Genomic DNA, 13,096 nt, shown 5'->3' on the forward strand with positions numbered 1-13,096 from the left:
CCACACTGCTACACATCATTTTAGGTACTTCATAATGGTGGTTAAAAAAAAAAAAAAAGAAAAGAAAAGAAACTATCAACTCCCAACTTGACTCTCACTGGGATTAAACATGACAATAGGTCTGATCTGATTTCATCATCATTAAAAAAAATCATCTATTATTCTTCACTTTATGTTTCTGTGTGGGAGCAAACTGTTGAAATCCTTACTTAATGTATACTAAGCTGATCTTCTGTATATTAAGATAATTGAAAATGAATCTTGATGTGAATGGAAGGGGAGAGGGAGTGGGAAAGGGGAGGGTTGTGGGTGGGAGGGACGGTATGGGGGGGAAGCCATAGTAATCCATTATTCGTACTTTGGAAACGTATATTCATTAAATAAAAGTTAAAAATAAAAAAAATAAAAAATAAAAAAAAAGAAAAAAAAATCCAACAAGGCGTTTTGGAGAGAACACATTCAAAACCACAACCAGTGCAGAGAGATCAGTTGAGAGTCATTATATTATAAGTTGTAATTTTGCTGCTAGTTTTTCTTTTGCTCAAGGTGGGACAAATTAGGCAGGAATAGTACATAGAATAATAAAGAATAAAACAGATAGAGGGCTGGTGCCTTGGTGCAATATAATCCTCCACCTGCGGCGCTGGCATCCCATAGGGGCACCAGTTCTAGTCCCGGCTGGTCCTCTTCCAATCCAGCTCTCTGCTGTGGCCTGGGAAAGCAGGAGAAGATGGCCCAAGCATTTGGGCCCCTGCGCCTGCTTGGGAGACCAGGAAGAAACACCTGGCTCCTGGCTTTGGATTGGCACAGTTCCGGATGTTGTGGCCATTTGGGGAGTGAACCAATGGAAGGAAGACCTCTGTCTCTCCCTCTCACTGTCTGTAACTCTTTCAAATAAATAAATAAAATATTTTAAAAAAAGATAGTACCTGGACCTGAACAGAAAGAATGAAGCTAAATGTGAATAATCAATAAATATTGTACCAATATAAATTTCTATACATTTAACCTACAGTGGAAAATGGAGAAAGTTTGGTGATTTCTAAGTGTATAAATAATTACAGCAATATTAAATGTGGAATAAACTAAGAGAACTGACTTAAAATCTTTGGGGTCCCTCAAAGTTTTGGCTAATGACTAGGAAATTCCACCCATTACATGTTCATAACTCCTCTTCCTCCAGACATTCATTGGGGGATATTAAAATTGGTGGCTAGTAGATAACTTCATCAATTTGAGGTCAAGAAATTTATGCTGCATTCATTGGTACAGGCCTTGCTGTAAGCTTTGTTGGAAGATGACCATACAAGCATGGTCCTGTCATTTCAGAAGCACAGCATCTGTGTCATATGGAGAAACATGTATGAGGCAATCTAAGTTGTCTGCAACATTGTTTGGAAGATACTGCCTGCATCAAGAGCTGTAGAATTTGTTTCTTTAACCAGGTGCTGTTGCAAAGAATACAGAACACCATACTTAAGGAATGAAACTCAAAACCCAATCAAGAGACTTGGTGAGTAATGAGTAAAAGAAACGAACATCAGAATATTTTTCCAGCATCTGGTAAAAGCAAATCTAACTCCAAACAAACAGGTGGGAATTAAGTCTTAATATTCTAAAGTTTATGCTCATAATTTATCATTATCTCTCCTGGTAACAATTATTCCACCAAGCTAACCACATATTTATACACCTCCCCTTCTACCCTACTCCCTGTACCTGTTAAGTAATGCTTACATGTCAGTTACCCACCTACAGTAAGCCAGATGCTGTACTTGTTCTGAAACGATTTCCATTCTATTTGTAATTGTCTTAGGCAGAGAAAAATCTTGCCTTTATTAGAAAGAGATAGGGACCTATGAATGATAATATAAAAGAATTAAGCACTGGAGAGAAAAATATGTGGAATTCATAGTATTTAATTACTGCATAGTTATCTCAAATATGTCATTTTATAACCTGCCCCCTGCTGACTCAATTCTTTCATTAGAGAGCTAGCAGCATTAACCATAGCTGTGTCCTGAATTACTAGTTTATTGCTGACAAGAAGAATGAGGTTAGCAACCGTAAAGAAACTTCATTGAAGAGGCAAGAGAAGAATGAAATAACCTAACCCTACTTTTAATAGAATCACAAACCTCTCTCTAATACATAACTTAACAATTTCTTGATTCAAAATAAAATAGGTATTTGTAAAAATTAATAGTGAGAATAGGAGAGAGAAGAAGAAGAAGGGTTAGAGTGCAGGCGGGAAGAGTATAGGGTGAGAAGAATCACTATGTTCTTAAATTTATACATATGAAATATATGAAGTTTGTTTACCTCAAATAAATTTAAAAATTAAAAAGTGTGTATTTTACTCAAAAATTTTCATATAAAGTGTAAGAGTCTAAGATTTCAGAAAATTCAGTCATTAGCGAATTTGACAAGGGAGTAACTTCCGTGCAACTGTTCTATCGCCCTCTTCAGAACAATTTGTGGTTTCCCTAACTCTCTTGTCTTTCCTGTCTGTATCTGTATTTGACGGTTTTGAACAAATCTGTCCTTTCTCATCTGTATTTTCTATTAATTTATTATTACCAAGTTCACAAAATGTTACATGCCTTGAAGATTAGCTATATTTCATTAAAAACTAATTATGATGCCCTCACAAAAACATCATGCTAATCACAGCACAGAACATTTTAAACTTAGAAAATTAACCTCTGTTCTGGCTGCTAATATGTAGAGTTCATTGAGAGTCCTCTTACTGTATATATTGCTGCTACCTAGTTTCTTTTCACTTATAGGTTCTTGCTCTCTGAATATCTATAGATCTATAGAATTTCAGATATTTTCATTAGACAGTAGAATCTTAAAGATTTAAACTTTTAGATATGTAAGCAAAAGAACATATAACGCTGCTAGATATTTAAAATGTATCCAGGAACTCTGGTCCACATACCTAAAAAGTACATGGATTTAAAAATAAATCCAGATGACAAAGTTACATATAGATACAAAAATATATTATGCTCTTCAATTATAATTATTTCTCTCTATTGTCTTTCATGGGTTACCTTTTCCATTACTATACATGTCAGAGTCTGAGAATTTGCAGGCCCAAATAGATGGTTCCTGATTTAATGACAACTGGGAAGAATAGGGTTTTAGTGGAGTAGTTGGATATAAGATATATATTTATGACACTGAAATGCCATTTCCAGTTACAATAAAAGAGTCTAATTCGTTTTGTCCATGGGTGTGGAAAGGAAATCACTCACTTTGTTGAGTTTTCTTGTTTTAATGCAGTCAGCCTTGCCTTCCTTATGGATACCCTCCCTGAAAACACTGTCTGTTTGCATTGGTGTTTTCCTTACAGTTGCCAAGATTGAGATGAATCATATGATTTTAAAGATTTCTCAAAATCAGACTTTGGATAAAAATGGGAAGCACAAGAGGAATGGGAACACTGACCAAGAAGCTTTGCATCAGGAGGCCCACAGGCACCATGTCCCTTTCCAACATCCCAGTCTTCATGCCTTCAATGCTGACAAGAGTTGTCATCCCAGGTCTAGAGTCTGTGCAGGGCTGCATTGGGATTCCATTCTGTTCCATGTATCATCTCATTGCTATGACTGGAAATCTATTGTTCTGATCATCATCAAACCGGAGCATAGCCTCCATGAGCCAACATATATTTTTTTAGGCATGCTCAGAGCCATAGATATTTCTCTTGCTAGCAGCATTATGCCCAGGATGCTAGGAATCTTCTGGTTTCATTTCCCAGAAAACTATTTTGATTCTTGTTTGCTTCAAATGTGGCTCAGTTATGCTTTTCATTGTATAGGATCAGGCATACTGTTTGTAGTGGCCCTAGACCTTTATGTGACCCTCTGCTCCCTAATAAGACACAGCACCATCCTTACCCATAAGCTCATCACTCAATTAGCTTTGATGATACTCAGGACTGCCATTCTTTCAGCCCCATGCCTAGTATTGGTAAAGTGATAATTTCAATTTTATTATACAATAGTCATCTCCCATTCCTACTGTGAGCATATGGCCATTGTAAAACCAGCTGCAGGAAATGCCTGGGTGAACAAAATCCATGGTTGATTTGTTGCCTTCACTGTTTATGGGTTTAATCTCACTTTCATCACACTGTCCTACTTAGATATATTGGTCATGGTTTTCATTTGCCTCAGAAGAAGTCTGGACTAAAGCATTCAATACCAGCAATTCTCACATCCATTGTCTTACTCCAGTTCTACATTTTTGCCATATTCTCCTTCTTCACACATGGATTTCATTCTCACATCCTCCTTAATATCCATATCTTATTTTGCAGCATTAATTTACTCCATTTCTCAACCCACTTGTATATAACGTAAAGACTAATCAGATTCATATTCATGCAATAAAAATATGCTGACCATCAAATTCATCTGTATCTCTATGCTTTCTTCTTTGTAATACGGGATAGACAGGTAGCAACCTAGGTCTGCAGAGCTGGAAACCACTACCCTTGTCCCATGTACCACCTAGTCTTTAATGAAATCTCAGTTGTCAATTTCACTTAATACATTTTAGCACTGTGTATATTATATTACTATATTATTATAATATTATATATATTATATTATTATAAATCAGAGAAAATATAACATTTGTCATTTGGGGTCTGGCTTATTTCACAAATTGTTTAATCAAATATTGTTGAAAAACACAAGATTTCAGTCTTTTTTACAGCTGAGTAGTATTCTATCATGTTTATATACCACAATACTTTGGAAGATGCTTGTTCATATTCTTAATCCATTTTTTTAACTGGACTGTTTGCTTTCCTGTTGTTGAGTTTCTTGAGTTCCTTCTATATCATGGACATTAATCCTTTATTAGATTGGAAGTGACTCAGAGACTGACAGGTGATTGTGGCTCTAAGGTGCACTTTATAAATTGTCATCCACTTATTGGACATGATAAAATTAGTATTTGCTTTAATGTGATTATATGTCAGAAATATCATTGCATTTCTCTGTCAACATGTCTGTAAGGATTATTCTGAATATCTCAAGATGCTTTTAATTTTCTTTATGGCCTATCATTCTAGTTATTAAGTGCCATTGGTTTGTTTTGTGCCATGTTAGCATATTGACTTCTCTTACACATTATTACAGAAAGAGATATCTTGCTTCCAATTCCAAATAATAAACTAAAGTTTGAGAAAATATTTTTCTTTCTGATACTTTATTTTTTTCATGTTCATGTAGTATCAAGATATTTTTCATGTTAACATAAGATGAACAGAATCAATGTCAGAATCCCTTTTAGGTAATGAATCTTCCAAAATCTGAATCATTTGCTGCCTTCTTTTTACTTGTCATAGAAAGACCTTGGAGTCCCATAGGAATGAGAGAAATTCAATTCCACAAGGACACTACATAGTACAAAACACTTATCTGTCCCTGCCTGAAACATCAAGAAGATTCTCACTCTGTGGCTTCTGCACATACATCCATAGGTAGTCCTTGGTAAGTCTTTGGGATTCAGAATGTACACAGTGAGGGAAACTTAAGTTTCTAAGAGATCATGTATCTTGTGATGCAATATGATGCCCGCATGATTTTTAAAAAGTAACATATTCTTAAATAACTGAGTATTCAAATTCCAGAAAGATTTTGTCTCATCATAATGCATGCTTTTGAGACTCTATCTGGATTAGATAAAGACATACTGGTGACAAATTTTTTTAATTTATTTTTTAAAATTTTATTTAATGAACATAAATTTCCAAAGTACAGCTTATGGATTACAATGGCTTCCCCCCCATAACTTCCCTCCCTCCCGAACCCTCCCTTTTCCTGCTCCCTCTCCCCTTCCATTCACATCAAGATTCATTTTCAATTCTCTTTATATACAGAAGATCAGTTTAGTATATATTAAGTAAAGATTTCAACAGTTTGCACCCACATAGAAACACAAAGTGAAAAATACTGTTTGAGTACTAGTTATAGCATTAAATCACAATATACAGCACATTAAGGACAGAGATCCTACATGAGAAGTAAGTGCACAGTGAATCCCGCTGGTGAAAAATTTTAAGCTAATCTGAAAATGAGGATTTCTAGAGAATGATAGCTGAGAAGACAAATGAACAAATCTTTTAAGTATAAAAACTTAAATGGAAGAAGACACAGGGAAATACTCACTGTATTATCAAATATCCAAGGGTATTTAATGCAATCAATAGCATAAATTTCTGTAGATTAATATTCATTATTTAGTGAGAAAATAGTGCATTTTATAATTGTGTCTCTATATTTGATTAGGTTTAGTGGTCATCCTGTATTGTGTTTGTATACATTAACTACATCTTACCAATGAGAAAATAAAAGGACTGAGATTTATTACTAGCTCAGGGAGAACAAAGATGATCAATGGCAGATCTGTGATTTAAACTTCCTTGACTGCTTAAGGTTCTGTAAAATTCTCATTATAAATGTAAAGTTAGTGCCACCGTGAGGGAGGTATTTTGAGGATCAACATAGTGAATATCTACATAATGATTTTTGGTGCTGTCCTGCAATATGGCAAACTATTTAAAAATATTTTCTGTTACTGAAGACTTGAGGGATTGATCAAATGGTGAACTTCAGAGGCAGTGTAGAGAAAAAAGATGTTTGGGGTTTTCAGGAGCATAGGTTAACTCTGGTAGGGAGTTTGGATTTAGACCACTTAATTGCTTTAAACTTTCATAAACTGAGAATTATCTGGAGTTGGAATTGGAGTTAGGAAACCCTAATGGTTTATGGTGCATTCACACAGTGACCCAAATTTCCAGATGGTTTAGCTTCACCCAGAGATGACAATGGTGAAGGAAATCTTTCTTCACTGTTATAAACATAATGTATCATGCACATAGGTTGCTGCCTTGTGTCATCCAGTGTTGATTGTATTTCTCAATTGAAGAATGTGTTAACCCTCATTTACCTCAGTTTCTCCAAGGCCCAGTCGGTGAGTCCCACAGATATTGCCTCCATATTAGTCCCTCAATTGTGTGACATCACTTCTTGATATCTTATCTGGATAATATCGCAGAAAAATTTCTCTCAAGATCTTTCTATCCCTTGGCTTTCAGATCCTTTATCATTCACAAAAGTTGTTGCAGATTGGATTGTTAAAGGGCAAGAACAAGATGGCACACTCTTGTACAATGAGCTGAGATTGAGAAAATTTGCCTAGAAGAATATCAGCTAGCTCATGCGAGATAGAAATGGAAAAAGACCAGGAGGAAAGGTAATTATGTTCTTAACATAATCCTAAGGTCTTTCAGGCTGGAGAAACATTTTGTATTAGCTACACTGTTTACCTCATTGTTTCTTCATTTTGACTTTCTTTTTTCTGATTACTCACAAGTATACTTTGTCAGAGTTTAAAGTTTCAAGACTTTCTTGCCAACCATTATTCATTTTGCTATGTTAGATTTCCAAAATCAAGTTCCCAATAAAGGCAACAGTATTTATTTTGTAGCTAAATCACAGAAATTGTCAGTCAATGTATGGATGACATGCTGTATGGAATGTGGTCATAGATCAGGCAGGTAGCATACAGTAACTTATTTAGTATTATATTTACTAAATACTTTTTGAATTGAGAAAGTCACATGGTGAGAATGTCAACAGGAACACACACTAAAATCTTTGGATTTATCTTAACTCAATCTGATTTAGTTATACTGCAATATATGTCATATATTAAACGTACAGAAGTATAATTGTAAAATCTCAGAGGATGTAAATTTGTTATCTTGTTCTTTCTATGCCAATATGTTATGCTATAAAGATCCTAGGAGATTGCCTATTATAACTCTTTGTCTTCTGATTTGTAAAAGAGCAATAATGACAATATTATAAGACAAAAAAGTAAAGTCCCTAAAGAGTTGAAATATTCAGAGAAATTAAATAACATATAATATATATTTAATAAATGTTAAATACCACTCTTTGAATTCCAGGTACTCAGCACATACATGCTTCATAAATAAATAATGAATCAATTTGTTTTTGGAGACATAAAAATGCACAAGCATAAACCTATTGGAAAATACACTTTTAATATGTGTCTAGTATTAACTTATAAGGTGAGCAGCATATAGGTTAGCATATTGTGTATTTGCTAAAAGGAAGAGTTCTAGAATAAGACACAGAAAGGGAAGTCTGATTCAGAGTAGGATTATGTTTTTTAAAAAAAGGAGCAGTAAAAGCTCCTGTAATTGGTCTGGGATGGACTGTCAGTGCTTTTCATTTTTTTTTTAACTTTTATTTAATGAATATAAACTTCCAAAGTACAGCTTATGGATTACAATGGCTTCCCCCCCATAACATCCCTCCCACCCGCAACCCTCCCCTTTCCCACTCCCTCTCCCCTTCCATTCACATCAAGATTCATTTCCGATTCTCTTTATATACAGAAGATCAGTTTAGCATACATTAAGTAAAGATTTCAACAGTTTGCTCCCACACAGAAACATAAAGTGAAAAATACTGTTTGAGTACTAGTTATAGCATTAGATCTCAATGTACAGCACACTAAGGACAAAGATCCTACATGAGGAGTAAGTGCACAGTGACTCTTGTTGTTGACTTAACAAATTGAAACTCTTGCTTATGGCCTCAGTAATCACCCTAGCTCTTGTCATGAGCTTCCAAGGCTATGGAAGCCCCCTGAGTTCACTGACTCTGATCATATTTAGACAAGGCCATGGTCAAAGTGGAAATTCTCTCCTCCCTTCAGAGAAAGGTACCTCCTTCTTTGATAACCCATTCTTTCCACTGGGATCTCACTCGTGGAGATCTTTCATTTAGGTTTTTTTTTTTTTTTTTTCCCAGAGTGTCTTGGCTTTCCATGCCTGAAATACTCTCATGGGCTTTTCAGCCGGATCCGCATGCCTTAAGGGCTGATTCTGAGGCCAGAGTGCTGTTTAGGACATCTGCCATTCTATGGGTCTGCTGTGTATCTCACTTCCCATGTTGGATCATTCTCTCCCTCTTTTATTCTATCAGCTAGTATTTGCAGACACTAGTCTTGTTTATGTGATCCCTTTGGTTCTTAGTCCTATCATTATGATCAATTGTGAACAGAAATTGATCACTGGGACTAGTGAGATGGCATTGGTACATGCCACCTTGATGGGATTGAATTGGAATCCCCTGGTATGTTTCTAACTCTGCCGTTTGAGGTAAGTCAGCTTGAGCATGTCCCAAATAGCACATCTCTTCCCTCTCTTTCCACTCTTATATTTAACAGTGATCACTTCTCAGTTAAGTTTCAGCACTTAAGAATAATTGTGGATTGATTACAGTATTCAATCAAAAGTATGAAGTAGAACAAACAAACAAAAAAATACTAAGAGGGATAACATATTAAGTTGCTCATCAACAGTTAGGGTGAGGGCTGATCAAGTCACCGTTTCTCATAGTGTTCATTTCACTTTAACAGGTTTCCTTTTTGGTGCTCAGTTAGTTGTCACCGATCAGGGAGAACAAGTGGTATTTGTCCCTTTGGGACTGGCTTATTTCACTCAGCATGATGTTTTCCAAATTCCTCCATCTTGTTGCCAATGACTGGGTTTCGTTGTTTTTGACTGTTGTATAGTATTCAATAGAGTACATGTCCCATAATTTCTTTATCCAGTCTATTGTTGATGGGCATTTCGGTTGGTTCCAGGTCTTAGCTATTGTGAATTGAGCTGCACTAAACATTAATGTGCAGACAGCTTGTTTGTTTGCCAATTTCATTTCCTTTGGGTAAATTCCAAGGAGTGGGATGGCTGGGTTGAATGGTAGGGTTATATTCAGGTTTCTGAGGAATCTCCAGACTGATTTCCATAGGGGCTTAACCAGTTTGCATTCCCACCAACAGTGGGTTAGTGTCCCTTTTTCCCCACATCCTAGCCAGCACCTTTTGTTGATAGAATTCTGAATGTGAGCCATTCTAACTGGGGTGAGGTGGAACCTCATTGTGGTTTTGATTTGCATTTCCCTGATTGCTAGTCACCTTGAACATTTTTTCATGTGCCTGTTGGCCATTTGGATTTCCTCTTTTGAACAATGGCAATTGAGGTCCTTGGCCCATCTCTTAAGTGGGTTGTTTGTTTTGATGTTGTGGAGTTTTGATTTCTTTGTAGATTCTGGTTATCAACCCTTTATCAGTTGCATAGTTTGCAAATATATTTTCCCATTCTGTTGGTTGCCTCTTCACTTTCCTGACTGTTTCTTTTGCAGTCCAGAAACTTCTCAATTTGATGCAATCCCAAATGTTAATTTTGGCTTTGACTGCCTGTGCTTCTGGGGTGTTTTCCAAGAAGTCATTGTTAGTACCTTTATCTTGCAGGGTTTTTCCAATGCTCTCTAATAATTTGATGGTGAAAGGTCGTAGATTTAAGTCTTTAATCCATGTTGAGTTAATTTTTGTGTAAGGTGTAAGGTAGGGGTCTTGCTTCATGCTTCTGCACGTGGAAATCCAATTTTCCCAGCATCATTTATTGAATAGGCTGTCCTTACTCCAGGGATTGGTTTTGGATCCTTGATCAAATATGAGTTGACTATAGATGTTTGGATTGATTTCTGGTGTTTCAATTCTGTTCTATTGGTCTATCCATCTGTTTCTGTACTAGTACCATGCTGTTTTGATTACAACTTCCCTGTAGTATGTCCAGAAATCTGGCATTGTGATGCCTCCAGCTTTGTTTTTGTTGTACAAGATTGCTTTAGCTATTCGAGATCTCCTGTGTCTCCATATGAATTTCAGCATCATTTTTTCCAGATCTGAGAAGAAGGTCTTCGGTATCTTGATTGGTATTGCATTGAATCTATAAATCTCAGAAACAATCTGTTCAGCTGTAGAGATTCCTGCATTACAAATGGCTGAGAAGGCATGACAGATAGATTTTTCTGTTTCCAATTTGTTGTTTAAGGATGTCTTTACTCTGTTTGCCTACTTTACACTCTCATTAAATGGTTTCAACCATGCTGTTTGCTGTTACTAAAAGAAAACAATGTGATCTTTAAATTGTACAACATTTGACAAATTCTTGGGTACATATATTTTTAATGACCTTATATATACAGTTCCAAATAATCAGGCATAAAATGCCTTTGATGTCGGTAGATGACAAGGCAAAGGGTCTTTATGCTGCAACAAGTCCCTTGAAAGCATAGATGTTAGAAAGCCCACAGTGCCTTGTGTTAAAGTGACACATGGCAAGATGGGGAAAGTCCTGTGAAAAATTTTGTGCAGACCAATATCAACTCTATAGAAATCATTGTGGTTTTAGTAGATAGAAGATGTACATGGCTGTAAGTCAATAATTTTTATGGAGTAGTCTGTTATATCAAACAACTGAGTCAAAATGATTCTTCAAACTTAGGGAGGTAAAGAGAAGTATTTTGATGTTGAAAGAAAAACTGACACTTGATATAAAAACTACTGATGTGCACACAGGAGGGCATAGAAGCAGAGAATATGGTCAGAAAAATTGTTGAGTGAAAGAAATCTATGAACAAATCATAGAAGTTGTGAAATATATGGTTGGTGTTTGAGAAGACACAAAACTTTTGAATAATTATACTGCAAGCATTATGAGAGAGTTTTATTCAGGAAGATTAGATTATGAAGAGACTTACCTGAGAAAAGTTAGTGAGCTGCGAATATGTCACTAATTCAGTCAAACTTGCTTTCTGATCTAAACTAAACTGAATGCTCTACTATCACCGTGGAGTTTTGGTGTGTGTGTGTGTGAGTGTCATAGGTGGAGTCTAGTTCCTTAAATATCTTTACATTAAAGGATCTCCCCCTCTCTAATTCAATTAATAAATCACAAGTAAGCTAAGAAGATGAAAGCAAGCATAAGGTAGAAGGAGTCTGTTTGGCCCAGCAGTCTTGGTCAGAAAAAAATCATGTGGTCCATTTTGGTGTCCATGTAAAAATTATTCAAATATGGAGATGTATGGAATGTGAAGATTGGAGGTAAGGTAGAAGAGGTATAATGAATCATTCTAACTAAAGTAAATTATGCTAAAATGAATAATTTTTTTCTGATTTTTAAGTCGTCAGGTCTTGACAAGAAACAGAAGATAAAGCAGAATCTACTGACCAAACCACCATGCTCCCATTGAATGGCTCAGTCTTCATGCCATCTGTATTTACACTCATTGGGATTCCCGGCCTGGAGTCAGTGCAGTGTTGGATTGGGATTCCATTCTGTGCCATGTATATCATTGCTGTGGTTGGGAACTCCTTAATCATAGTTATAGTCAAAAATGAAAACAGCCTCCACATGCCCATGTACATTTTTCTGGCCATGTTGGCAGCCACAGACATTGCACTTAGCACTTGCATTCTTCCCAAAATGTTAGGAATCTTCTGGTTTAATATGCCAGAGATTTATGTTGATGCCTGCCTGCTGCAAATGGGGCTTATTCATTCATTCCAGGCAACTGAATCAGGTGTGTTGCTGGCAATGGCCTTGGATCGCTACGTGGCCATCTGCAACCCCTTGAGACATGCCACTTTCTTCTCTCGAAAACTCTTGACTTATATTGGTGTTGCTGTGACACTCAGGCCCATTATCCTTACAATCCCATCCCTACTTCTCATCAAATGCCGCCTTAGGCTCTATCGAACTACAATTGTTGCCCACTCTTATTGTGAACACATGGCCATTGTGAAACTGGCAGCTGAAGATGTTCGCGTCAACAAGATATATGGGTTGTTTGTTGCCTTTACCATCCTAGGGTTTGACATAATCTTTATTACTTTGTCTTATGTTCAAATCTTTATCACTGTCTTTCAACTGCCTGAGAAAGAGGCAAGATTCAAGGCCTTCAATACGTGCATTGCCCACATTTGTGTCTTCCTGCAATTCTACCTTCTTGCTTTCTTCTCCTTCTTCACACACAGGTTTGGTTCTCATATACCAAAGTACATTCATATTCTCTTGTCAAGCCTTTACCTGTTAGTCCCACCTTTTCTCAACCCTATTGTTTATGGAGTTAAGACCAAACAAATCCGTGACAATGTCTTGAAAATGTTGTGCACTAAACAATCTTCCTGA

At 36.3% G+C, this 13,096-nt stretch overlaps 1 protein-coding gene and 1 pseudogene across 1 annotated transcript; both read left to right on the plus strand.

Annotated features, from left to right (window-relative positions):
• Positions 1-3,490: 3,490 nt before the first annotated feature.
• LOC100351632 (olfactory receptor 52A1-like) lies at positions 3,491-4,414 on the plus strand (annotated as a pseudogene).
• A 7,731-nt stretch (positions 4,415-12,145) lies between these two features.
• LOC100349637 (olfactory receptor 52A5-like) lies at positions 12,146-13,096 on the plus strand. The gene has a single exon (XM_002708742.3). The coding sequence runs from the start codon at positions 12,146-12,148 to the stop codon at positions 13,094-13,096; it is 951 nt and encodes a 316-aa protein (XP_002708788.3).

This window comes from Oryctolagus cuniculus, chromosome 1 (genome assembly GCF_051225735.1).
Source record: "Oryctolagus cuniculus isolate XC-2025 breed Fujian yellow rabbit chromosome 1, ASM5122573v1, whole genome shotgun sequence".
Taxonomy (NCBI): Eukaryota; Metazoa; Chordata; class Mammalia; order Lagomorpha; family Leporidae; genus Oryctolagus; species Oryctolagus cuniculus.

Coding starts and splice junctions, on each gene's coding strand:
- LOC100349637 (XM_002708742.3), top strand. CDS start 12,146: ATGCTCCCATTGAATGGCTCAGTCTTCATGCCATCTGTATTTACACTC.